This window comes from Mustelus asterias, unplaced genomic scaffold, assembly GCF_964213995.1.
Source record: "Mustelus asterias unplaced genomic scaffold, sMusAst1.hap1.1 HAP1_SCAFFOLD_3285, whole genome shotgun sequence".
Classification (NCBI taxonomy): domain Eukaryota; kingdom Metazoa; phylum Chordata; class Chondrichthyes; order Carcharhiniformes; family Triakidae; genus Mustelus; species Mustelus asterias.
In genome coordinates, this window is record NW_027593230.1 from 3,961 (window position 1) to 28,891 (window position 24,931).

The following is a 24,931-nucleotide window of genomic DNA, read 5'->3' on the forward strand; positions in this document are numbered from 1 at the left end:
CGGACGAGTACTTGGCACGCCATAACATTCAAGGTGATGGGCCAAGTGCTGGCAAGTGGGATTAGGTGGGCAGGTCAGGGCCTTTCATGCGCCGGTACAGACTCGATGGGCCGAATAGCCTCTTCTGCACTGTCGTATTTTGTGTGACCATTGTTCTAGAGGCCTACTCCAACAGGCTTTTAGATTACCGATGAAAAATGAAGGGTTTCCTTTTGTTTTCGGAGGGTGGGGGCGATGCACGTGGGGAGACCACCTGCCCTTTCTTGGCGAGCCGAGTTACCTTTGACCTCTAACCCTGCCCCCCCCCCCCTTGTTTCTCTCGCCCTCCCTCTTTATCCCCAACAGACAACCTGTTGGTGATCACCGTGGCAACCAGCGAGACGGAAGGGTACAAGCGTTTCATCCAGACGGCCAAACACTTCAACTACACCGTCAAGGTACGGGGCGACGGGTGTCGGAACGGGGAGGGGGGGGGGGGGGGGGGCGCGTGGAGGCGGGTGTCAGCGAGCGACGGGTTCACCTGCGCTGGCGGGTGAGGGGAGGTCGGGAGGGGGAAGATTTCCAAAGGCCGCTCCGGCAAGCATCGGCCCCGCGTACCGTGGAATTCAATCCCGTTGCGAGTTCCCAGCGTTCCGGTGAGGTTTGACCTCACGGCCTCCAGCTTGGCAACCTGGTTGACATTTCTACTCAGAGTTGATGTTCTCCCGGTCAGAAGGAGGCCCCATGGCGCGTGGAGGCCCGGGCGACACCCGCTGGCTGCTGACCAGTTAGGCCGCACCCTGGACCGAGGGCACGTAGGCGCCAAATTGGATTTGACCCCCCTGCCCCCACCCCGGACGGACGTTATGGAGCAGGGAATGGCGCGGAGATTGAGCCCGATCCTTTTTTCACCCCCCCTCTTAAAATAATCGTACCGTGTTTCTGAAAAACCTTTCATTGGGATGCGGGCCTCGCTGACTAGGCCCGAGATTAGTCGCCCGTTCCTAAGTGGCCTCTAGGCTAGTGGCAGCCAGAGGCCTAGCCTGAGGGCAAGGGCAGTCAGAGGCCTAGCCGGGGGGGGGGGGGGGCAAGGGCAACTAGAAGCCTAATGTGGGACTCGTTCCCACGGGGGAGTGGGGGAGAATGTGGGACTCGCTCCCACGGGTAGTGGGGGAGAATGTGGGACTCACTCCCACAGGGAGTGGGGAGAATGTGGGACTCGCTCCCACGGGGGAGTGGGGAGAATGTGGGACTCACTCCCACGGGGAGTGGGGGAGAATGTGGGACTCACTCCCACGGGGAGTGGGGAGAATGTGGGACTCACTCCCACGGGGAGTGGGGAGAATGTGGGACTCGCTCCCATGGGGCAGTGATCAAGGTGAATAGAATAGAGACATTGAACAGGGGGGAAGCTGGATAAACACTGGGGGGAGGTGGAATGGACTATTGTATTAGTTCGGTCGGGGTATTCAGAGTTCTGGAACCAAGGTGGGCGCTACAGGTAAGATACACATTGGGCACGGTCGGGCTTGATGGGCCGAGTGGCCTCCTCCTGTGCCATTATGCTGGTGGAATGGGTTGACCTAATTGGGCAGAGGTTTGCAAACGCGGTGCACTTTGCCTTGTTTCTGTGCCGTACAATCGTCCTCTGCACCCGGAGGTTTGAGTCTGACTTTGCCCCTTCTCCATCGTAGACCCTGGGACTGGGCCAGGAGTGGAAGGGAGGCGATGTGGCTCGGACGGTGGGAGGCGGGCAGAAGGTGCGCTGGCTGCAGAAGGAGATGGCCAAGCATGAAGCCCAGAAGGATCTGATCGTGCTGTTTGTGGACAGGTAGGCCGGGGGGGGCCTGAGTAAGCCTGTGTGGGCCCAGGTAGGCCAGGGTGGGCCTGAGTAAGCCTGTGTGGGCCTAGGGAGGCCAGGGCGGGCCTGGGAAAGCTGGTGTCGGCCCAGGTAGGCCAGGGTGGACCTGGGAAAGCCGCTGTGGGCCTGGGAAAGCCGGTGTGAGCCGAGGTAGGCCAGGGTGGGCCTGGGAAAGCTGGTGTGGACCTGGGTAGGGCAGGGTGGGCCTGGGGAAGCCTCTGTGGGGATAGGGGAGCCTCTGTGGGCCTGGGGAAGTCTGTGGGAGCCTGCATAGGCTGGGTTGGGCCTGGGAAAGCTGTGTGGGTCTGAGTAGGCATGTGTGGGCCTGTGAGAGGCTAGTTAGGCCTGTGTGGGCCTGGATAAGCCTAGATAGGCCTCTGTGGGCCTTTGCAGGCATGGTGATGCCTGGGTAAGGTGAGGTAGGCCTTTGTGAGCCTGGGTAACCCTAAGTAGGCCACTGTGGGCCTGGTTAAGCCCAGATACGCCTCTGTGGGCATGGTGGTGCCTAGGTAGGCCTCTGTTAGCCTGGGTAAGCCTAGGTAGGCCTAGGTAGGCCTCGGTGGGCCTGATGGTGCCTGGGTGGGCCTGATGGTGTCTGAGTAGGCTTAGTCGAGCCTTGGTAGGTCTGTATGAGCCTGTGTGGGCTTAGGGATGTGTCTGTAGGCTTTTGTGAGCCTTGGTAGGTCTAGGTAGGCCTGGGTGGGCGTGATGGTCCCTGAGGGCCTAAGTAGGCCTATGTAGCTATGGGGAGGCCTGTGTGGATTTGGGTAGATCAATGTAGGCCTATGGGGGCTTGGTGTACGGAGGCAGAGTTTGCACAGGTGGCCCGGGGTGGCATCTGAGAGTGTGGGTGTGAACCAGGGCAGACCCGATGGGGGGCAGTGTAGAGGGAGCTTTACTCTGTATCTAGCCCCGTGCTGTACCTGTCCTGGGAGTGTTTGATGGGAGGACAGTGTAGAGGGAGCTTTACTCTGTATCTAACCCCGTGCTGTACCTGTCCTGGGAGTGTTTGATGGGGGGACAGTGTAGAGGGAGCTTTACTCTGTATCTAGCCCCGTGCTGTACCTGTCCTGGGAGTGTTTGATGGGAGGACAGTGTAGAGGGAGCTTTACTCTGTATCTATCCCCGTGCTGTACCTGTCCTGGGAGTGTTTGATGGGAGGACAGTGTAGAGGGAGCTTTACTCTGTATCTAACCCCGTGCTGTACCTGTCCTGGGAGTGTTTGATGGGGGACAGTGTAGAGGGAGCTTTACTCTGTATCTAACCCCGTGCTGTACCTGTCCTGGGAGTGTTTGATGGGGGACAGTGTAGAGGGAGCTTTACTCTGTATCTAACCCCGTGCTGTACCTGTCCTGGGAGTGTTTGATGGGGGACAGTGTAGAGGGAGCTTTACTCTGTATCTAACCCCGTGCTGTACCTGTCCTGGGAGTGTTTGATGGGGGACAGTGTAGAGGGAGCTTTACTCTGTATCTAACCCCGTGCTGTAACTGTCCTGGGAGTGTTTGATGGGGACAGTGTAGAGGGAGCTTTACTCTGTATCTAACCCCGTGCTGTACCTGTCCTGGGAGTGTTTGATGGGGACAGTGTAGAGGGAGCTTTACTCTGTATCTAACCCCATGCTGTACCTGTCCTGGGAGTGTTTGATGGGGACAGTGTAGAGGGAGCTTTACTCTGTATCTAACCCCATGCTGTACCTGTCCTGGGAGTGTTTGATGGGAGGACAGTGTAGAGGGAGCTTTACTCTGTATCTAACCCCGTGCTGTACCTGTCCTGGGAGTGTTTGATGGGAGGACAGTGTAGAGGGAGCTTTACTCTGTATCTAACCCCGTGCTGTACCTGTCCTGGGAGTGTTTGATGGGGGACAGTGTAGAGGGAGCTTTACTCTGTATCTAACCCCGTGCTGTACCTGTCCTGGGAGTGTTTGATGGGAGGACAGTGTAGAGGGAGCTTTACTCTGTATCTAACCCCGTGCTGTACCTGTCCTGGGAGTGTTTGATGGGAGGACAGTGTAGAGGGAGCTTTACTCTGTATCTAACCCCGTGCTGTACCTGTCCTGGGAGTGTTTGATGGGAGGACAGTGTAGAGGGAGCTTTACTCTGTATCTAACCCCGTGCTGTACCTGTCCTGGGAGTGTTTGATGGGAGGACAGTGTAGAGGGAGCTTTACTCTGTATCTAACCCCGTGCTGTACCTGTCCTGGGAGTGTTTGATGGGGGGACAGTGTAGAGGGAGCTTTACTCTGTATCTAACCCCGTGCTGTCCCTGTCCTGGGAGTGTTTGATGGGAGGACAGTGTAGAGGGAGCTTTACTCTGTATCTAACCCCGTGCTGTACCTGTCCCGGGAGTGTTTGATGGGGGACAGTGTAGAGGGAGCTTTACTCTGTATCTAACCCCGTGCTGTACCTGTCCTGGGAGTGTTTGATGGGGGACAGTATAGAGGGAGCTTTACTCTGTATCTAACCCCGTGCTGTACCTGTCCTGGGAGTGTTTGATGGGGGACAGTGTAGAGGGAGCTTTACTCTGTATCTAACCCCGTGCTGTACCTGTCCTGGGAGTGTTTGATGGGGGACAGTGTAGAGGGACATTGCATCTAACAGCTCTCTAATCTCCAGATCTCACTCAAATCTGGCCGGGTTACTGAGTCAGTGGCTGTTGACTCCGTTCCCAGGTGTTTAAGTATCTGGTGCCCATGTCCAGCTGGCATTGGCAAGTCCTGGCTTCTGTTCTTGGCCCGAGGTGTATTTGTCATCGGAGTAAAGTTTAAGTTTAATTTATTTGTGTCAGAAGTCGGCTTACATTAACACTGCAATGAAGTTACTGTGAAAATCCCCCTAGTCGCCACACTCCGGCGCCTGTTTGGGTAACACCGTGGGAGAATTTAGCACGGACAATGCACCCTAACCAGCACGTCTTTCGGACTGTGGGAGGAAACCGGAGCACCCGGAGGAAACCCACGCAGACACGGGGAGAACGTGCAGACTCCACACAGACAGTGACCCGAGCCGGGAATCGAACCCGGCCTCCCACAGGCGAGGATTCTACCACTGAACCACCAGTGTACACAGTGGTCAGTGAGAGAGGCACGGTGGCACAGCGGGTTAGCGCTGCTGCCTCACAGCGCCAGGGACCCGGGTTCGATTCCCGGCTCGGGTCACTGTCTGTGTGGAGTCTGCACGTTCTCCCCGTGTCTGCGTGGGTTTCCTCCGGGTGCCCCGGTTTCCTCCCACAGTCCGAAAGGTGTGCTGGTTAGGGTGCATTGGCCGTGCTAAATTCTCCCTCAGTTTCAGAGGGACGAGTTAGGGTTAAATGATTGGGTTATGTGGATAGGGTCTGAGTGGGATTGTGGTCGGTGCAGACTCAATGGGCCGAATGGCCTCCTTCTGCATTGAAGGGATTTTATGAAATTTTGGGGATTGATACAGGGCTATGGGGAGAGAGCGGGGCAGTGGGATTTGTTTGGGGATGGATACAGGGCTATGGGGAGAGAGTGGGGCAGTGGGATTAGTTTGGGGATTGATACAGGGCTATGGGGAGAGAGTGGGACAGTGGGATTAGTTTGGGGATTGATGCAGGGCTGTGGGGAGAGTGGGACAGTGGGATTAGTTTGGGGATTGATACAGGGCTATGGGGAGAGAGCGGGGCAGTGGGATTAGTTTGGGGACTGATACAGGGCTATGGGGAGAGAGCGGGGCAGTGGGATTAGTTTGGGGACTGATACAGGGCTATGGGGAGAGAGCGGGGCAGTGGGATTAGTTTGGGGATTGATACAGGACTATGGGGAGAGAGTGGGGCAGTGGGATTAGTTTGGGGATTGATGCAGGGCTATGGGGAGAGAGCGGGGCAGTGGGATTAGTTTGGGAATGGATACAGGGCTATGGGGAGAGAGTGGGTCAGTGGGATTCGTTTGGGGATTGATACAGGGCTATGGGGAGAGAGTGGGGCAGTGGGATTAGTTTGGGGATTGATACAGGGCTATGGGGAGAGAGCGGAGCAGTGGGATTAGTTTGGGATTGATACAGGGCTATGGGGAGAGAGCGGGGCAGTGGGATTAGTTTGGGGATTGATACAGGGCTATGGGGAGAGAGCGGGGCAGTGGGATCGGTTTGGGGATTGAGACAGGGCTATGGGGAGAGAGTGGGGCAGTGGGATCGGTTTGGGGATTGATACAGGGCTATGGGGAGAGAGTGGGATTAGTTTGGGGATTGAGACAGGGCTATGGGGAGAGAGCGGGGCAGTGGGATTAGTTTGGGGATTGAGACAGGGCTATGGGGAGAGAATGGGGCAGTGGGATTAGTTTGGGGTTGATACAGGGCTATGGGGAGAGAGCGGGACAGCGGGATTAGTTTGGGGATTGAGACAGGGCTATGGGGAGAGAGCGGGACAGCGGGATTAGTTTGGGGATTGATACAGGGCTATGGGGAGAGAATGGGGCAGTGAGATTAGTTTGGGGATTGATGCAGGGCTATGGGGAGAGATCGGGGCAGTGGGATTAGTTTGGGGATTGAGACAGGGCTATGGGAAGAGAGCGGGGCAGTGGGATTAGTTTGGGGATTGATGCAGGGCTATGGGGAGAGAGCGGGGCAGTGGGATTAGTTTGGGGATTGATACAGGGCTATGGGAAGAGAGCGGGGCAGTGGGATTAGTTTGGGGATTGAGACAGGGCTATGGGGAGAGAGCGGGACAGCGGGATTAGTTTGGGGATTGATACAGGGCTATGAGGAGAGTGGGGCAGTGGGATTAGTTTGGGGATTGATGCAGGGCTATGGGGAGAGAATGGGGCAGTGAGATTAGTTTGGGGATTGATGCAGGGCTATGGGGAGAGATCGGGGCAGTGGGATTAGTTTGGGGATTGATGCAGGGCTATGGGGAGAGATCGGGGCAGTGGGATTAGTTTGGGGATTGATGCAGGGCTATGGGGAGAGATCGGGGCAGTGGGATTAGTTTGGGGATTGATACAGGGCTATGGGGAGAGAGCTGGTTGTCACGTCCTGTTGGGTGTTGGAGGGAGTGAAAGGGTTTCGAAGAGAAATGTTCAGTTGGCCGATTGGGGACAGGAGGATGCGGGTTTGAGGGGTGTGAATTAGAACAAAGAACAATACAGCACAGGAACAGGCCCTTCGGCCCTCCAAGCCCGCGCCGCTCCCCGGTCCAGGATTGAATCCTGAATCCAGGATCCCCGCCCAATTTTCCAGCCTATCTACATCCTAATATCCTATCCACCGAGCTGTCCCTCACAGCTACGATGCTTTGTTCATCACAACCTATTAACTCACCCCCACCGCCCCATTCCAGACCATGTGATCTCCAGGGAGAGGCGAAAACCCAGAGTGAAAACCCCAGGGCCAATATGGGGAAAAAGAAATCTGGGAAATTCCTCTCCGACCCCCTGTGGCGATCGAAACGAGTCCAGGAGATCACACCGGCCCTGATGAGAAAATGCTTCCCAACCCTATTCATTTCCACTTCTGCTTCACGAACACCATCTGAATTCCCTGCCCCCGAGACAGGTTCCCAACTATCCGCAGTCTCGCTCTGTACTGGCACCAGCAAGATGATCATAGAATGCAGCCTTGAAACGAGAAACAAGGAACAATTAGCCCGCGCCGCTCCCTGGTCCAAACTAGACCACTCTTTTGTATCCCTCCATTCCCACTCCGTTCATGTGGCTATCTAGATAAGTCTTAAACGTTCCCAGTGTGTCCGCCTCCACCACCTTGCCCGGCAACACATTCCAGGCCCCCACGACCCTCTGTGTGAAATATGTCCGTCTGATATCTGTGTTAAACCTCCCCCCCCTTCACCTTGAACCTATGACCCCTCGTGAACGTCACCACCGACCCGGGGAAAAGCTTCCCACCGTTCACCCTATCTATGCCTTTCATAATTTTATACACCTATTGGGTGTAGAATTGGGTGAAGAAAGTTGTCGGTTGACTCCTGGCGAGGATGGCGACGCTGTACCCGATACACAGGGCCCTGCCTGAGCGCTGAGGCAGCCCCTCAACAAGGCAGCGGCTATTCCAGGCTGCCACGAGTATCCCCTGACTCCCTCTCCCCCCCCCCCCCCCCCCCCTCACCGCTCCGGTCCATGGCCTCCCTCCCCCCTGAGCCAGGGAAGCAGCACAAGGCCCCCATTCAGAAGCACCGTCGGATGCTCAAGGCAGAAATTCGATATTGCTGCCCTTTCTCACTCTCTCTTTCTCGTTGAGTGGATTTTAGAATTGTGCAAAGTCACGGGGACGGTACTCCGACACGGCCTTCGGAGGGTGGGGGGGTGACGGGGGGGGTTAGCTGCTGGAAACACTGGCAGGGGCAGCAGGAGGCCATTCGGCCGCTCGAGGCCTGCTGTACAGTACAGCGACATCAAGGCCAATCTCCCTCTCCGCCCCATTTTAACCACCTTTATTTTGGGACTGACAGTTTTTAGGAACATTTAAGCGGTTATTGGATAGGCACATGGAGCACACCAGGATGATAGGGAGTGGGATAGCTTGATCTTGGTTTCAGATAAAGCTCGGCACAACATTGTGGGCCGAAGGGCCTGTTCTGTGCTGTACTGTTCTATGTTCAATGTTCTAAAGGTATCAGCGTCTGCCCGGAATGTTCCACCCTTTCACCTGGATTTGATTTGATTTATTATTGTCACATGTATTGGGATACAGTGAAAAGTATTGTTTCTTGCTTGTTATAAAGACAAAGCATACCGTTCATAGAGTACATAGAGGGCGGCACGGTAGCACAGTGGTTAGCACTGCTGCTTCACAGCTCCAGGGACCTGGGTTCGATTCCCGGCTCGGGTCACTGTCTGTGTGGAGTTTGCACATTCTCCTCGTGTCTGCGTGGGTTTCCTCCGGGTGCTCCGGTTTCCTCCCACAGTCCAAAGATGTGCGGATTAGGTTGATTGGCCAGGTTTAAAAATTGCCCCTTAGAGTCCTGGGATGCGTAGGTTAGAGGGATTAGCGGGTAAATATGTGGGGATAGGGCCTGGGTGGGATTGTGGTCGGTGCAGACTCGATGGGCCGAATGGCCTCCTTCTGCACTGTAGGGTTTCTATGATTTCTATGATTACATAGGGGAGAAGGATTTGATTTATTATTGTCACATGTATTGGGATACAGTGAAAAGTATTGTTTCTTGCTTGTTATACAGACAAAGCATACCGTTCATAGAGTACATAGGGGAGAAGGATTTGATTTATTATTGTCACATGTATTGGGATACAGTGAAAAGTATTGTTTCTTGCGCACTATACAGACAAAGCATACCGTTCATAGAGTACATACAAGCGAGCATACCGTTCATAGAGAAGGAAAGGAGAGAGTGCAGAATGTAGTGTTACAGTCATAGCTAGGGTGTAGAGAAAGATCAACTTAATGCGAGGTAGGTCCATTCAAAAGTCTGACGGCAGCAGGGAAGAAGCTGTTCTTGAGTCGGTTGGTACGTGACCTCAGACTTTTGTATCTTCTTCCCGATGGAAGATGGTGGAAGAGAGAATGTCCGGGGTGCGTGGGGGTCCTTGATTATGCTGGCTGCTTTTCCCCGAGGCAGCGGGAAGTGTAGACAGAGTCAATGGATGGGAGGTTGGTTTGCATGATGGATTGGGCTACATTCACGACCCTTTGTAGTTCCTTGCGGTCTTGGGCAGAGCAGGAACCCAGACCAAGCTGTGAAACAACCAGAAAGAATGCTTTCTATGGTGCATCGTATACATTGGTGAGAAGATAAATATTCTCCCCATCAAACACTCCCAGGACAGGTACAGCACGGGGTTAGATACAGAGTAAAGCTCCCTCTACACTGTCCCCATCAAACACTCCCAGGACAGGTTCAGCACGGTGTTAGATACAGAGTAAAGCTCCCTCTACACTGTCCCCCATCAAACACTCCCTGGACAGGTACAGCACGGGGTTAGATACAGAGTAAAGCTCCCTCTACACTGTCCCCCATCAAACACTCCCAGGACAGGTGCAGCACGGGGTTAGATACAGAGTAAAGCTCCCTCTACACTGTCCCCCATCAAACACTCCCAGGACAGGTACAGCACGGGGTTAGATACAGAGTAAAGCTCCCTCTACACTGTCCCCATCAAACACTCCCAGGACAGGTGCAGCACGGTGTTAGATACAGAGTAAAGCTCCCTCTACACTGTCCCCCATCAAACACTCCCTGGACAGGTACAGCACGGGGTTAGATACAGAGTAAAGCTCCCTCTACACTGTCCCCCATCAAACACTCCCAGGACAGGTACAGCACGGGGTTAGATACAGAGTAAAGCTCCCTCTACACTGTCCCCCATCAAACACTCCCAGGACAGGTACAGCACGGGGTTAGATACAGAGTAAAGCTCCCTCTACACTGTCCCCCATCAAACACTCCCAGGACAGGTACAGCACGGGGTTAGATACAGAGTAAAGCTCCCTCTACACTGTCCCCCCATCAAACACTCCCAGGACAGGTACAGCACGGGGTTAGATACAGAGTAAAGCTCCCTCTACACTGTCCCCATCAAACACTCCCAGGACAGGTACAGCACGGGGTTAGATACAGAGTAAAGCTCCCTCTACACTGTCCCCATCAAACACTCCCAGGACAGGTACAGCACGGGGTTAGATACAGAGTAAAGCTCCCTCTACACTGTCCCCCATCAAACACTCCCAGGACAGGTACAGCACAGGGTTAGATACAGAGTAAAGCTCCCTCTACACTGTCCCCCATCAAACACTCCCAGGACAGGTACAGCACAGGGTTAGATACAGAGTAAAGCTCCCTCTACACCGTCCCCCCATCAAACACTCCCAGGACAGGTACAGCACGGGGTTAGATACAGAGTAAAGCTCCCTCTACACTGTCCCCCATCAAACACTCCCAGGACAGGTACAGCACGGGGTTAGATACAGAGTAAAGCTCCCTCTACACTGTCCCCCATCAAACACTCCCAGGACAGGTACAGCACGGGGTTAGATACAGAGTAAAGCTCCCTCTACACTGTCCCCATCAAACACTCCCAGGACAGGTGCAGCACGGTGTTAGATACAGAGTAAAGCTCCCTCTACACTGTCCCCCATCAAACACTCCCTGGACAGGTACAGCACGGGGTTAGATACAGAGTAAATCTCCCTCTACACTGTCCCCCATCAAACACTCCCAGGACAGGTACAGCACGGGGTTAGATACAGAGTAAAGCTCCCTCTACACTGTCCCCATCAAACACTCCCAGGACAGGTGCAGCACGGTGTTAGATACAGAGTAAAGCTCCCTCTACACTGTCCCCCATCAAACACTCCCTGGACAGGTACAGCACGGGGTTAGATACAGAGTAAAGCTCCCTCTACACTGTCCCCCATCAAACACTCCCAGGACAGGTACAGCACGGGGTTAGATACAGAGTAAAGCTCCCTCTACACTGTCCCCCATCAAACACTCCCAGGACAGGTACAGCACGGGGTTAGATACAGAGTAAAGCTCCCTCTACACTGTCCCCCCATCAAACACTCCCAGGACAGGTACAGCACGGGGTTAGATACAGAGTAAAGCTCCCTCTACACTGTCCCCATCAAACACTCCCAGGGCAGGTACAGCACGGGGTTAGATACAGAGTAAAGCTCCCTCTACACTGTCCCCATCAAACACTCCCAGGACAGGTACAGCACGGGGTTAGATACAGAGTAAAGCTCCCTCTACACTGTCCCCCATCAAACACTCCCAGGACAGGTACAGCACGGTGTTAGATACAGAGTAAAGCTCCCTCTACACTGTCCCCCATCAAACACTCCCAGGACAGGTACAGCATGGGGTTAGATACAGAGTAAAGCTCCCTCTACACTGTCCCACCATCAAACACTCCCAGGACAGGTACAGCACGGGGTTAGATACAGAGTAAAGCTCCCTCTACACTGTCCCCCATCAAACACTCCCAGGACAGGTACAGCACGGGGTTAGATACAGAGTAAAGCTCCCTCTACACTGTCCCCCATCAAACACTCCCAGGGCAGGGACAGCACAGGGTTAGATACAGAGTAAAGCTCCCTCTACACTGTCCCCCCATCAAACACTCCCAGGACAGGTACAGCACGGGGTTAGATACAGAGTAAAGCTCCCTCTACACTGTCCCCCATCAAACACTCCCAGGACAGGTACAGCACGGGGTTAGATACAGGGTAAAGCTCCCCCTACACTGTCCCCCATCAAACACTCCCAGGACAGGTACAGCACGGGGTTAGATACAGAGTAAAGCTCCCCCGACACTGTCCTCATTTCTGTGTATAATTATTCGAGCCCCCTGCCAGCCAAAGTGTTTCAAGGATTTGGAAACCATGGCAACCTTCCATTCAATGCTAACGGACTGGGTTGGAGTGTTCTTGTGTGGAGGCGAATCCAGGTTACAGGGACAAAGAGTGCTCACATCTGTAGCCAAAGGAGAAACCCAAGACTTGGTCCCAGTTCTGTGGAAACAGGTTTTACATCCTTAACTGTTTCAACCCTTGAATTAAAAGCATTTTTCAATTGATTAAGGGCTCCGAGCCTCGCTGGCTGGGCCAGCATTTATTGCCCATCCCTAGTTGCCCTTGGCGGGCAGTAGGGAGTCATAGAATCCCTACAGCGCAGAAGGAGGCCATTCGGCCCATCGAGCCTGCACCGACCACAATCCCACCCAGGCCCCGATCCCCAATCCATCAGGCAAACCAGCCTCCCATCCATTGACTCTGTCTACACAAAAAGCTCGGTCTATTCTCCTTGGAGAGACGAAGGATGAGGGGGGTGACCTGATAGAGGTGTATAAGATGTTGAGGGGTATTGATCGAGTGGACAGTCAGAGGCTTTTTCCCAGGGCCGAAATGGTTGCCACAAGAGGACACAGGTTTAAGGCGCTGGGGAGTAGGTACAGAGGAGATGTCAGGGGTAAGTTTTTCACTCAGAGGGTGGTGGGTGCGTGGAATGGGCTGCCGGTAGTGGTGGTGGAGGCGGATTCGATAGGGTCTTTTAAGAGACTTTTAGATAAGTACATGGAACTTAGTGAGATAGAGGGTGATAGCTAAGCCTAGTAATGGTTTTGTGAGAAGGAGCTCCTGCCTCACTAACCTGGTGGAGTTTTTTGAAGAAGTGACTAGAATGGTTGACGAGGGAAGGGCCGTGGATGTCGTCTACATGGACTTTAGTACAGCGTTTGACAAAGTCCCTCATGGTAGGTTGGTGCAAAAGGTTGGATCTCATGGGATAAAGGGGGAGGTGGCTAGATGGGTGGAGAACTGGCTTGGTCACAGAAAGAAGTTTAACGACACCGGGTTAAAGTCCAACAGGTTTATTTGGTAGCAAAAGCCACATCAAACTTCTTACTGTGTTTACCCCAGTCCAACGCCGGCATCTCCACATCTTGTGGTGAACCATCGTTGGTTCCCACTGTGGGATTGTTCTAATGTTGTTGTTGGGCTAGGGTGGGATTGATACCCCTGTGGTTGTTACTGTTGTGGCACATCCCAGTCGGGCTCCGCCTCCTGGGAGAGGTATAAGACCCCCTGCTCGGGCGGGACCTCATCAGTCTGGGATAGTGTGTTAAAGTTCTGTTAGTTCCATCGTTAGACAATAAAAGCCGCCTTTTACCGAAGCTTCGTGCCTCGTGTCCAATTGATGCGCATCACATCTTGATCACAGAAGACAGAGGGTGGTAGTGGAAGGGTCTTTGTCCAGCTGGAGGCCTGTGACTAGTGGTGTTCCGCAGGGCTCTGTATTGGGACCTCTGCTGTTTGTGATTTATATAAACGATCTGGAAGAAGGTGTAACTGGGGTGATCAGTAAGTTTGCGGACGACACAAAAATGGCTGGACTTGCAGATAGTGAGGAACATTGTCAGAGGCTACAGAAGGATATAGATAGGCTGGAAATTTGGGCAAAGAAATGGCAGATGGAGTTCAATCCAGATAAATGCGAAGTGATGCATTTTGGTAGAACTAACGTAGGGGGGGGAGCTATACGATAAATGGCAGAACCATAAAGGGTGTAGATACGCAGAGGGACCTGGGTGTGCAAGTCCACAGATCCTTGAAGGTGACGTCACAGGTGGAGAAGGTGGTGAATAAGGCATATGGCATGCTTGCCTTTATAGGACGGGGCATAGAGTATAAAAGTTGGGGTCTGATGTTGCAGATGTATAGAATGTTGGTTCGGCCGCATTTGGAATACTGCGTCCAGTTCTGGTCACCACACTACCGGAAGGACGTGGAGGCTTTGGAGAGAGTGCAGAGGAGGTTTACCAGGATGTTGCCTGGTATGGAGGGGCTTAGTTATGAGGAGAGATTGGGTAAACTGGGGTTGTTCTCACTGGAAAGACGGAGGATGAGGGGTGACCTAATAGAGGTGTATAAAATTATGAAAGGCATAGATAGGGTGAACGGTGGGAAGCTTTTCCCCGGGTCGGTGGTGACGTTCATGAGGGGTCATAGGTTCAAGGTGAAGGGGGGGAGGTTTAACACAGATACCAGAAGGACGTATTTTACACAGAGGGTGGTGGGGGCCTGGAATGCGCTGCCGGGCAAGGTGGTGGAGGCGGACACACTGGGAACATTTAAGACTTATCTAGACAGCCATATGAACGGAGTGGGAATGGAGGGATACAAAAGAATGGTCTAGTTTGGATCAGGGAGCAGCACAGGCTTGGAGGGCCAAAGGGCCTGTTCCTGTGCTGTATTGTTCTTTGTCTATTGTTCTTTAAAACCTTCGCTGCGCTCCCTCTATAGCAAGGATATCCTTCCTCAGATAAGGAGACCAAAACTGCACACAATACTCCAGGTGTGGCCTCACCAACGCCCTGTACAATTGCAGCAAAACATCCCTATCCCTGTACTCAAATTCTAACATTGAAAACACGGGGAGTGGGGGAGAATGTGGGACTCGCTCCCACAGGGAGTGGGGGAGAATGTGGGATTCACTCCCACAGGGAGTGGGGGGAGAATGTGGGACTCGCTCCCACGGGTAGAGTGGAGAATGTGGCACTCACTGCCACGGGGAGTGGGGGAGAATGTGGGACTTGCTCCCACGGGGAGTGGGGGAGAATGTGGGACTCGCTTCCACGGGGAGTGGGGAGAATGTGGGACTCGCTTCCACGGGGAGTGGGGAGAATGTGGGACTCGCTGACACGGGGAGTGGGGAGAGAATGTGGGACGCCCTCCCATGGGGGGAGTCGGGGAGAATGTGAGACTCGCTCCCACGGGGGGAGTCGGGGAGAATGTGGGACTCGCTCCCATGGGGGGAGTGGGGAGAATGTGGGACTCGCTCCCACGGGGAGTGGGGGAGAATGTGGGACTCGCTCCCACGGGGAGTGGGGGGAATGTGGGACTCGCTCCCACGGGGAGTGGGGGGAATGTGGGACTCGCTGCCACGGGGAGTGGGGGAGAATGTGGGACTCGCTCCCACGGGGAGTGGGAGAGAATGTGGGACTCGCTGCCACGGGGAGTGGGAGAGAATGTGGGACTCGCTGCCACGGGGAGTGGGGGAGAATGTGGGACTCGCTCCCACGGGGAGTGGGAGAGAATGTGGGACTCGCTGCCACGGGGAGTGGGGGAGAATGTGGGACTCGTTCCCACGGGGAGTCGGGGAGAATGTGGGACTCGTTCCCACGGGGAGTTGGGGAGAATGTGGGACTGGCTCCCACGGGGAGTGGGGGGAGAACTTGGGATTTGCTCCCACGGGGGGGGAAGTGATCAGTATCAACGCATTGAAGGGGGGGTGTTGGATAAACACATGCGGGTGACAGAGAGAGAGGGATATGGGGATGGGGATGGGATGAAGAGGTTGTGGGAGGGGGAGGCCCGTGTGGAACCCATACACGAGCATGGGGAGCTGGGCCGAATGGCCTTTCTGTGTGCTGGAAGTCCTATATTTGTCACCCTTACGTCTTGTCCCTTGGTGATGATGTCATGGCTTGGCCTAGTGACCTGCCTTCTCTCTCCATCCTGTTCCGTAGTTACGATGTTATATTTGCCGGCTCCCCCCTGGAATTGCTGAAGAAGTTCGTCCAGTTGAACCACAAGGTGGTCTTCGCTGCGGAAGGGTTCGTCTGGCCTGACCAGTCGCTCGCGGAGAAATATCCACCGGTCCGGAACGGGAAGCGGTATCTCAATTCCGGAGGTGAGATCTCACAACTTCAGTTTTTACTTAAAGTGAAGTCTATTTGTCACAAGAAGGCTTACATTCACACTGCAATGAAGTTACTGTGAAAGGTACTGGGGGCGACACGGTGGCACAGTGGGTTAGCACCGCTGCCTCACAGCGCCAGGGACCCGGGTTCGATTCCCGGCCTTGGGTCACTGTCTGTGCGGAGTCTGCACGTTCTCCCCGTGTCGGCGTGGGTTTCCTCCGGGTGCTCCGGTTTCCTCCCACACTCGCCCACGGGGAGTGGGGGAGAATGTGAGACTCGCTCCCATGGGGGAGAATGTGGGACTCGCTCCTATGTGGGAGTGGGGGAGAATGTGGGACTCACTCCCACAGCGAGTGGGGAGAATGTGGGACTCGCTCCCATGGGGAGTGGGGAGAATGTGGAACTTGCTCCCACGGGGAGTGGGGAGAATGTGGGACTCGCTCCCATGGGGAGTGGGGAGAATGTGGAACTTGCTCCCACGGGGAGTGGGGAGAATGTGGGACTCGCTCCCATGGGGAGTGGGGAGAATGTGGGACTCGCTCCCACGGGGAGTGGGGGAGAATGTGGGACTCGCTCCCACGGGGAGTGGGGGAGAATGTGGGACTCGCTTCCACGGGGAGTGGGGGAGAATGTGGGACTCGCTCCCACGGGGAGTGGGGAGAATGTGGGATTCGCTCCCACGGGGAGTGGGGAGAATGTGGAACTCGCTCCCACGGGGAGTGGGGGAGAATGTGGGACTCGCTCCCACGGGGAGTGGGGGAGAATGTGGGACTCGCTCCCACGGGGGAGTGGGGGGGAATGTGGGACTCACTCCCATGGGGAGTGGGGAGAATGTGGGACTCGCTTCCACGGGGGAGTGGGGGGAATGTGGAACTAGCTCCCACGGGGAGTGGGGGAGAATGTGGGACTCGCTCCCACGGGGGAGTGGGGGAGAATGTGGAACTCGCTCCCACGGGGAGTGGGGGAGAATGTGGGACTCGCTCCCACGGGGAGTGGGGGAGAATGTGGGACTCGCTTCCACGGGGAGTGGGGGGAATGTGGGACTCGCTCCCACGGGGAGTGAGGGAGAATGTGGGACTCGCTTCCACGGGGAGTGGGGGGAATGTGGGACTCACTCCCACGGGGAGTGGGGAGAATGTGGGACTCGCTCCCACGGGGAGTGGGGGGAATGTGGAACTAGCTCCCACGGGGGAGTGGGGGGAATGTGGGACTCGCTTCCACGGGGGAGTGGGGGGAATGTGGAACTAGCTCCCACGGGGAGTGGGGGGAATGTGGGACTCGCTCCCACGGGGGAGTGGGGGGAATGTGGAACTCGCTCCCACGGGGAGTGGGGGAGAATGTGGGACTCGCTCCCACGGGGGAGTGGGGGGAATGTGGGACTCGCTCCCACGGGGGAGTGGGGGGAATGTGGAACTCGCTCCCACGGGGGAGTGGGGGGAATGTGGAACTTGCTCCCACAGGGAGTGGGGGGAATGTGGAACTAGCTCCCACGGGGAGTCCGAAAGATGTGCTGGTTAGGGTGCATCGGCCGTGCTAAATTCTCCCTCAGTGTTACCCGAACAGGCGCCCGGAGTGTGGCGACTGGGGGATTTTCACAGTAACTTCATTGCAGTGTTAATGCAAGCCGACTTGTGACACTCATAAATAAATTAAAAAAGACTTCATGCCTGAGCGATAATCCTCAACCCCACTTTCCCGCCTTATCCCCATAACCCTCGTTTCCCTCACTGCTTAAAAATCTGTCTGTCTCAGTCTTGAACATGATTTACGACTTAATTTAAACCTTTTTAAAAATTCATTCGTGGGACATGGGCGTCGCTGGCTGGGCCCAGCATTTATTGCCCATCCCTAGTTGCCCCTTGGAGGGCAGTTGAGAGTCAACCACATTGGCTGTGGCTCTGGAGTCACATGTAGGCCAGACCGGGGTAAGGACGGCAGATTTCCTTCCCTAAAGGGAACCAGATGGGTTTTTCCGACAATGGGTCATCAGTAGATTCTTAATCCCAAAGTGATGAGAGGCGTTAGATGGTGGATAATCAGAGGCTTTTTCCCCAGGGTGGAAGAGACAATTACTCGGGGGCACAGGTTTAAAGTTTTAAAGTTTATTTATTAGTCACAAGTAAGGTTGACATTAACACTGCAATGAAGTTACTGTGACAATCCCCCTAGTCGCCGCACTCCTGTTCGGGTAACACTGAGGGAGAATTTAGCCCGGCCGATGCACCCTAACCAGCACGGTCTTTCGGACTGTGGGAGGAAACCGGAGCACCCGGAGGAAACCCACGCAGACACGGGGAGAACGTGCAGACTCCGCACAGACAGTGACCCAAGCCGGGAATCGAACCCGGGTCCCTGGCGCTGTGAGTCGGCAGCGCCAACCCGCTGTGCCGCCCGTCACATGGTCATCATTAGATTTTTAATTCCTGAATTTTATTGGATTGAAATTTCACCACCTGCCGTGGTAGGATTCGATTTTTGATTTGATTTGATTTATTATTGTCACATGTATTGGGACTCAGTGAAAAGTATTGTTTCTTGCGCACTATACAGACAAAGCATACCGTTCATAGAGTACGGAGGGGAGAAGGAAAGGAGAGGGTGCAGAATGTAGTGTTATAGTCATAGCTAGGGTGCAGAGAAAGATCAACTTAATGCGAGGTAGGTCCATTCAAAAGTCTGACAGCAGCAGGGAAGAAGCTGTTCTTGAGTCGGTTGGTACGTGACCTCAGACTTTTGTATCTTGTTCCCGACGGAAGAAGGTGGAAGAGAGAATGTCCGGGGTGCGTGGGGTCCTTGATTATGCTGGCTGCTTTTCCCCGAGGCAGCGGGAAGTGTAGACAGAGTCAATGGATGGGAGGCTGGGTTTGCGTGATGGATTGGGCTACATTCACGACCCTTTGTAGTTCCTTGCGGTCTTGGGCAGAGCAGGAGCCCCAGACCAAGCTGTGATACAACCAGAAAGAATGCTTTCTATGGGGCATCTGTAAAAGTTGGTGAGAGTCGTAGCTGACATGCCGAATTTCCTTAGTCTCCTGATCTTTCTCTACACCCTAGCTATGACTGTAACACTACATTCTGCACCCTCTCCTTTCCTTCTCTATGAACGGTATGCTTTGTCTGTATAGTGCGCAAGAAACAATACTTTTCACTGCGTCCCAATACATGTGACAATAATAAATCAAATCCTTCTCCCCTGTGTACTCTATGAACGGTATGCTTTGTCTGTATAGCGCGCAAGAAACAATACTTTTCACTGTATCCCAATACATGTGACAACAATAAATCTAATCATATCTAATTGGTTGGTGATGTGAGGGGCTGCGTCAGTGTCAAGACCGTCACAAAGGGAACATCCAGGAAAGTTCGCTCGGTCAGATGGTTCCAGGTGGCTGCAGGTTGGTCACTGCTGGCCAGAGGCATCTCTGGAGGCCGTTCCCAGTGACCTGTTGCCCTCCCAGGGAGCAGCTAGCCCGGTACACACCAGGGCGGACAGACAGGAGGAAGTGGGGATTGGGTGACACGGATCGAGCCCACAGGACAAACGGGAATAGTGAATCTTTCAGGCGAGAGTGGGAGGTTGGAGCATGAGAAGTTTCAGATCTGGCACTGTGCTCTCTGTCTCTCTGTTCACCAGCTGCTTTGTTTTGTCACCTCAATGTCTCGGATATCTTTCACTCAGTCCTACTTCTCATCAGCTCATCTTAAATATCACATTTCACTCCCTCTCGATTCCCTTTGGAGAGGATTATAGGTCATTGGACTCGTATTACCCCCTGCGCGCGTGTCCCCCCCTGCGCGCGTGTCCCCCCTGCGCGCGTGTCCCCCCTGCGCGCGTGTCCCCCCTGCGCGCGTGTCCCCCCTGCGCGCGTGTCCCCCCTGCGCGCGTGTCCCCCCTGCGCGCGCGTCCCCCTGCGCGCGCGTCCCCCTGCGCACGTGTACCCCTGGGCACGTGTCCCCCTGCGCACGTGTCCCCCTGCGCACGTGTTCCCCTGCGCGCGTGTCCCCCTGCGCGCGTGTCCCCCCTGCGCGCGCGTCCCCCCTGCGCGCGCGTCCCCCCTGCGCACGGGTCCCCCTGCGCACGCGTCCCCCTGCGCGCGCGTCCCCCTGCGCGCGCGTCCCCCTGCGCGCGCGTCCCCCTGCGCGCGTGTACCCCTGGGCACGTGTCCCCCTGCGCACGTGTCCCCCTGCGCACGCGTCCCCCTGGGCGCGCGTCCCCCTGGGCGCGCGTCCCCCTGGGCGCGCGTCCCCCTGGGCGCGCGTCCCCCTGGGCGCGCGTCCCCCTGGGCGCGCGTCCCCCTGCGCGCGCGTCCCCCTGCGCGCGCGTCCCATTGCGCGCGCGTCCCCCTGCGCACGCGTCCCCCTGGGCGCGTGTCCCCCTGCGCACGTGTCCCCCTGTGCACATTTACCGGGCTCTGTGTTTAACCGCGGGGTTTACCGGGCTCTGTGTTTAACCGCGGGGTTTACCGGGCTCTGTGTTTAACCGCGGGGTTTACAGGGCTCTGTGTTTAACCGCGGGGTTTACCGGGCTCTGTGTTTAACCGCGGGGTTTACCGGGCTCTGTGTTTAACCGCGGGGTTTACCGGGCTCTGTGTTTAACCGCGGGGTTTACCGGGCTCTGTGTTTAACCGCGGGGTTTACCGGGCTCTGTGTTTAACAGCGGGGTTTACCGGGCTCTGTGTTTAACCGCGGGGTTTACCGGGCTCTGTGTTTAACCGCGGGGTTTACCGGGCTCTGTGTTTAACCGCGGGGTTTACCGGGCTCTGTGTTTAACCGCGGGGTTTACCGGGCTCTGTGTTTAACCACGGGGTTTACCGGGCTCTGTGTTTAACCGCGGGGTTTACCGGGCTCTGTGTTTAACCGCGGGGTTTACCGGGCTCTGTGTTTAACCGCGGGGTTTACCGGGCTCTGTGATTAACCGCGGGGTTTACCGGGCTCTGTGTTTAGCCGCGAGGTTTACCGGACTCTGTGTTTAACCGCGGGGTTTACCGGGCCCTGTGTTTTGCCGCGGGATTTACCGGGCTCTGTGTTTAGCCGCGGGGTTTACCGGGCTCTGTGTTTAACCGCGGGGTTTTTCCGGGCTCTGTGTTTAGCCGCGGGGTTTACCGGGCTCTGTGTTTAGCCGCGGGGTTTACCGGGCTCTGTGTTTAACCGCGGGGTTTACCGGGCTCTGTGTTTAACCGCGGGGTTTACCGGGCTCTGTGTTTAACCGCGGGATTTACCGGGCTCTGTGTTTAACCGCGGGGTTTACCGGGCTCTGTGTTTAACAGCGGGGTTTACCGGGCTCTGTGTTTAACCGCGGGGTTTACCGGGCTCTGTGTTTAACCGCGGGGTTTACCGGGCTCTGTGTTTAACCGCGGGGTTTACCGGGCTCTGTGTTTAACCGCGGGGTTTACCGGGCTCTGTGTTTAACCGCGGGGTTTACCGGGCTCTGTGTTTAACCGCGGGGTTTACCGGGCTCTGTGTTTAACCGCGGGGTTTACCGGGCTCTGTGTTTAACAGCGGGGTTTACCGGGCTCTGTGTTTAACCGCGGGGTTTACCGGGCTCTGTGTTTAACCGCGGGGTTTACCGGGCTCTGTGTTTAACCGCGGGGTTTACCGGGCTCTGTGTTTAACCGCGGGGTTTACCGGGCTCTGTGTTTAACCGCGGGGTTTACCGGGCTCTGTGTTTAACCGCGGGGTTTACCGGGCTCTGTGTTTAACCGCGGGGTTTACCGGGCTCTGTGATTAACCGCGGGGTTTACCGGGCTCTGTGTTTAGCCGCGAGGTTTACCGGACTCTGTGTTTAACCGCGGGGTTTACCGGGCCCTGTGTTTTGCCGCGGGATTTACCGGGCTCTGTGTTTAGCCGCGGGGTTTACCGGGCTCTGTGTTTAACCGCGGGGTTTTTCCGGGCTCTGTGTTTAGCCGCGGGGTTTACCGGGCTCTGTGTTTAGCCGCGGGGTTTACCGGGCTCTGTGTTTAACCGCGGGGTTTACCGGGCTCTGTGTTTAACCGCGGGGTTTACCGGGCTCTGTGTTTAACAGCGGGGTTTACCGGGCTCTGTGTTTAACCGCGGGGTTTACCGGGCTCTGTGTTTAACCGCGGGATTTACCGGGCTCTGTGTTTAACCGCGGGGTTTACCGGGCTCTGTGTTTAACCGCGGGGTTTACCGGGCTCTGTGTTTAACCACGGGGTTTACCGGGCTCTGTGTTTAACCGCGGGGTTTACCGGGCTCTGTGTTTAACCGCGGGGTTTACCGGGCTCTGTGTTTAACCGCGGGGTTTACCGGGCTCTGTGATTAACCGCGGGGTTTACCGGGCTCTGTGTTTAGCCGCGAGGTTTACCGGACTCTGTGTTTAACCGCGGGGTTTACCGGGCCCTGTGTTTTGCCGCGGGATTTACCGGGCTCTGTGTTTAGCCGCGGGGTTTACCGGGCTCTGTGTTTAGCCGCGGGGTTTACCGGGCTCTGTGTTTAGCCGCGGGGTTTACCGGGCTCTGTGTTTAGCCGCGGGGTTCACCGGGCTCTGTGTTTAGCCGCAGGGTTTACCGGGCTCTGTGTTTAACCGCGGGGTTTACCGGGCTCTGTGTTTAACCGCGGGGTTTACCGGGCTCTGTGTCTAACCGCGGGGTTTACCGGGCTCTGTGTTTAGCCGCGGGGTTCACCGGGCTCTGTGTTTAGCCGCAGGGTTTACCGGGCTCTGTGTTTAGCCGCGGGATTCACCGGGCTCTGTGTTTAGCCGCAGGGTTTACCGGGCTCTGTGTTTAACCGCGGGGTTTACCGGGCTCTGTGTTTAACCGCGGGGTTTACCGGGCTCTGTGTTTTGCCGCAGGGTTTATCGGCTTTGCCCCGGTTATTGCCAGCATCGTGCAGCAATGGAAGTTCAAAGATGATGATGACGACCAGCTGTTCTACACTAAGATTTACCTCAACGCCATCCTGCGGGTAAGTGAGCAGGAGAATCCCCCCCCCCCCAGTACCCCACCCCCTTTGTGGGTTCCCCTCCCTCCCTCCCTGGCCTGGGGAGTGAACCCCCACCTATGTGTGTGGGTGGAGGGTGTTTGGGGGGCGGGGGGGATGCTTGGGTTGGGGAAATGGCTGCCAACTGGGGGCAACGTAAGAGTCCTCTTTGTTCCCACAGGAGAAATACAAGATGGCTCTCGACCACCAATCTACCATCTTCCAAAACCTCAACGGCGCTTTAGGTAAGGTGACAAACTTCGACTGTCCACTTGCGACCCTGCCCTGGACACCTCCTCCCCCCTTCCCCCCGCTCTGCACAGTGCTCCCATTCCCCTCCCATCCCATAAGACCATAAGATATAGGAGCAGAATTAGGCCACTCGGCCCATCGAGTCTGCACCGACCACAATCCCACCCAGGCCCTATTCCCATAACCCCACAATTTACCCTAGCTAATCCCCATGACACTAAGGGGCAATTTAGCATGGCCAATCCACCTAACCCGCACATCTTTGGACACTAAGAGGCAATTTAGCATGGCCAATCCACCTAACCCGCACATCTTTGGACACTAAGAGGCAATTTAGCATGGCCAATCCACCTAACCCGCACATCTTTGGACACTAAGGGGCAATTTAGCATGGCCAATCCACCTAACCCGCACATCTTTGGACACTAAGAGGCAATTTAGCATGGCCAATCCACCTAACCTGCACATCTTTGGACACTAAGGGGCAATTTAGCATGGTCAATCCACCTAACTTGCACATCTTTGGACTGTGGGAGGAAACCGGAGCACCCGGAGGAAACCCACGCAGACACGGGGAGAACGTGCAGACTCCGCACCGACAGTGACCCCAAGCCGGGAATCGAACCCGGGTCCCTGGCGCTGTGAGGCAGCAGCGCTAACCCACTGGGCCACCCCTAAAATAGCAGAAAAAGATTTTGATCCGTCGACCTCTGGTCTCATCCCCATTCTCCTGCCCTTTTCCCCATAACCCCCGATCCCCTTATTAATCAGGAACCTATCTATCTCTGTCTTAAAGACACTCAATGACCCGGCCTCCGCAGCCTTCTGCGGCAAAGACTTCCACTGATTCACCACCCTCTGGCTGAAGAAATTCCTCCTCATCTCTGTTTTAAAGGATCGTCCCTTTAGCCTGAGGCTGTGCCCTCTGGTTCTAGTTTTTCCTACTCGTGGAAACATCCTCTCCACGTCCACTCTATCCAGGCCTCGCAGTATCCTGTAAGTTTCAATAAGATCCCCCTGCCGTCCATCTTAAATTATATCCCTCTATTCAGTGAGATCCTGGGCTTGTTTGATTGAGGTCTTTTTCTTTATCCATCCGTGGGACACGGGCGTCGCTGGCTGGGCCCACATTTATTGCCCATCCCTCGTTGCCCTTGGAGGGGCAGTTAGAGTCAACCTCAGTGGCTGTGGGCCCTGGAGTCACATGTAGGCCAGACCGGGGTAAAGACGGCAGATTTCCTTCCCTAAAGGACATGAGTGAACCAGGGTAAGGACACAGGCACGGGGTGGGGGCAGAACGTGCAGACTCCGCACAGTGACCCGAGCCGGGAATCGAACCCAGGTCCCTGGCGCTGTGAGTCAGCGGTGCTAACCCGCCGTGCCACCTTCTCTGTTTTTGTGTGTGTGTGTTATCAGTCGCAGCAAGACCTCCCTGCATTTATACTCCATCGTCCCTCTGCAATCGAGGTTACGTTCCACCTGCCCCCCCCCGAATTACTGCCTGTACCTGCCTGCTAATATTTTCTAATTCGAGGACGGGACCCCCCCAACCATCCCGAACTTTCTGCAATCTCCCTCAATTTAAATAATATCCCCCCTACCCCCACACCAGAGTGTCACTGTGTGTGAACACAAGCAATCTTTGGACACTAAGGGACAATTTAGCACGGCCAATCCACCTAACCTACACATCTTTGGGCACTAAGGGACAATTTAGCACAGCCAATCCACCTAACCTACACATCTTTGGGCACTAAGGGACAATTTAGCATG

General features: G+C 55.4%; 1 protein-coding gene across 1 annotated transcript in view; it reads left to right on the plus strand.

Moving 5' to 3' along the window:
• Window positions 1–331: 331 nt before the first annotated feature.
• The window catches only part of LOC144490443 (multifunctional procollagen lysine hydroxylase and glycosyltransferase LH3-like), a 30,185-nt gene continuing 5,585 nt past the window's right edge, over window positions 332–24,931 (plus strand). Inside the window, exons 1-5 of the mRNA XM_078208186.1 lie at window positions 332–437; window positions 1,674–1,810; window positions 15,797–15,960; window positions 22,779–22,891; window positions 23,088–23,151. Coding sequence (XP_078064312.1) covers window positions 1,761–1,810; window positions 15,797–15,960; window positions 22,779–22,891; window positions 23,088–23,151 — 391 coding nt within the window. The 5' untranslated portion in view covers window positions 332–437; window positions 1,674–1,760. The remainder of the gene's footprint in view (window positions 438–1,673; window positions 1,811–15,796; window positions 15,961–22,778; window positions 22,892–23,087; window positions 23,152–24,931) is intronic.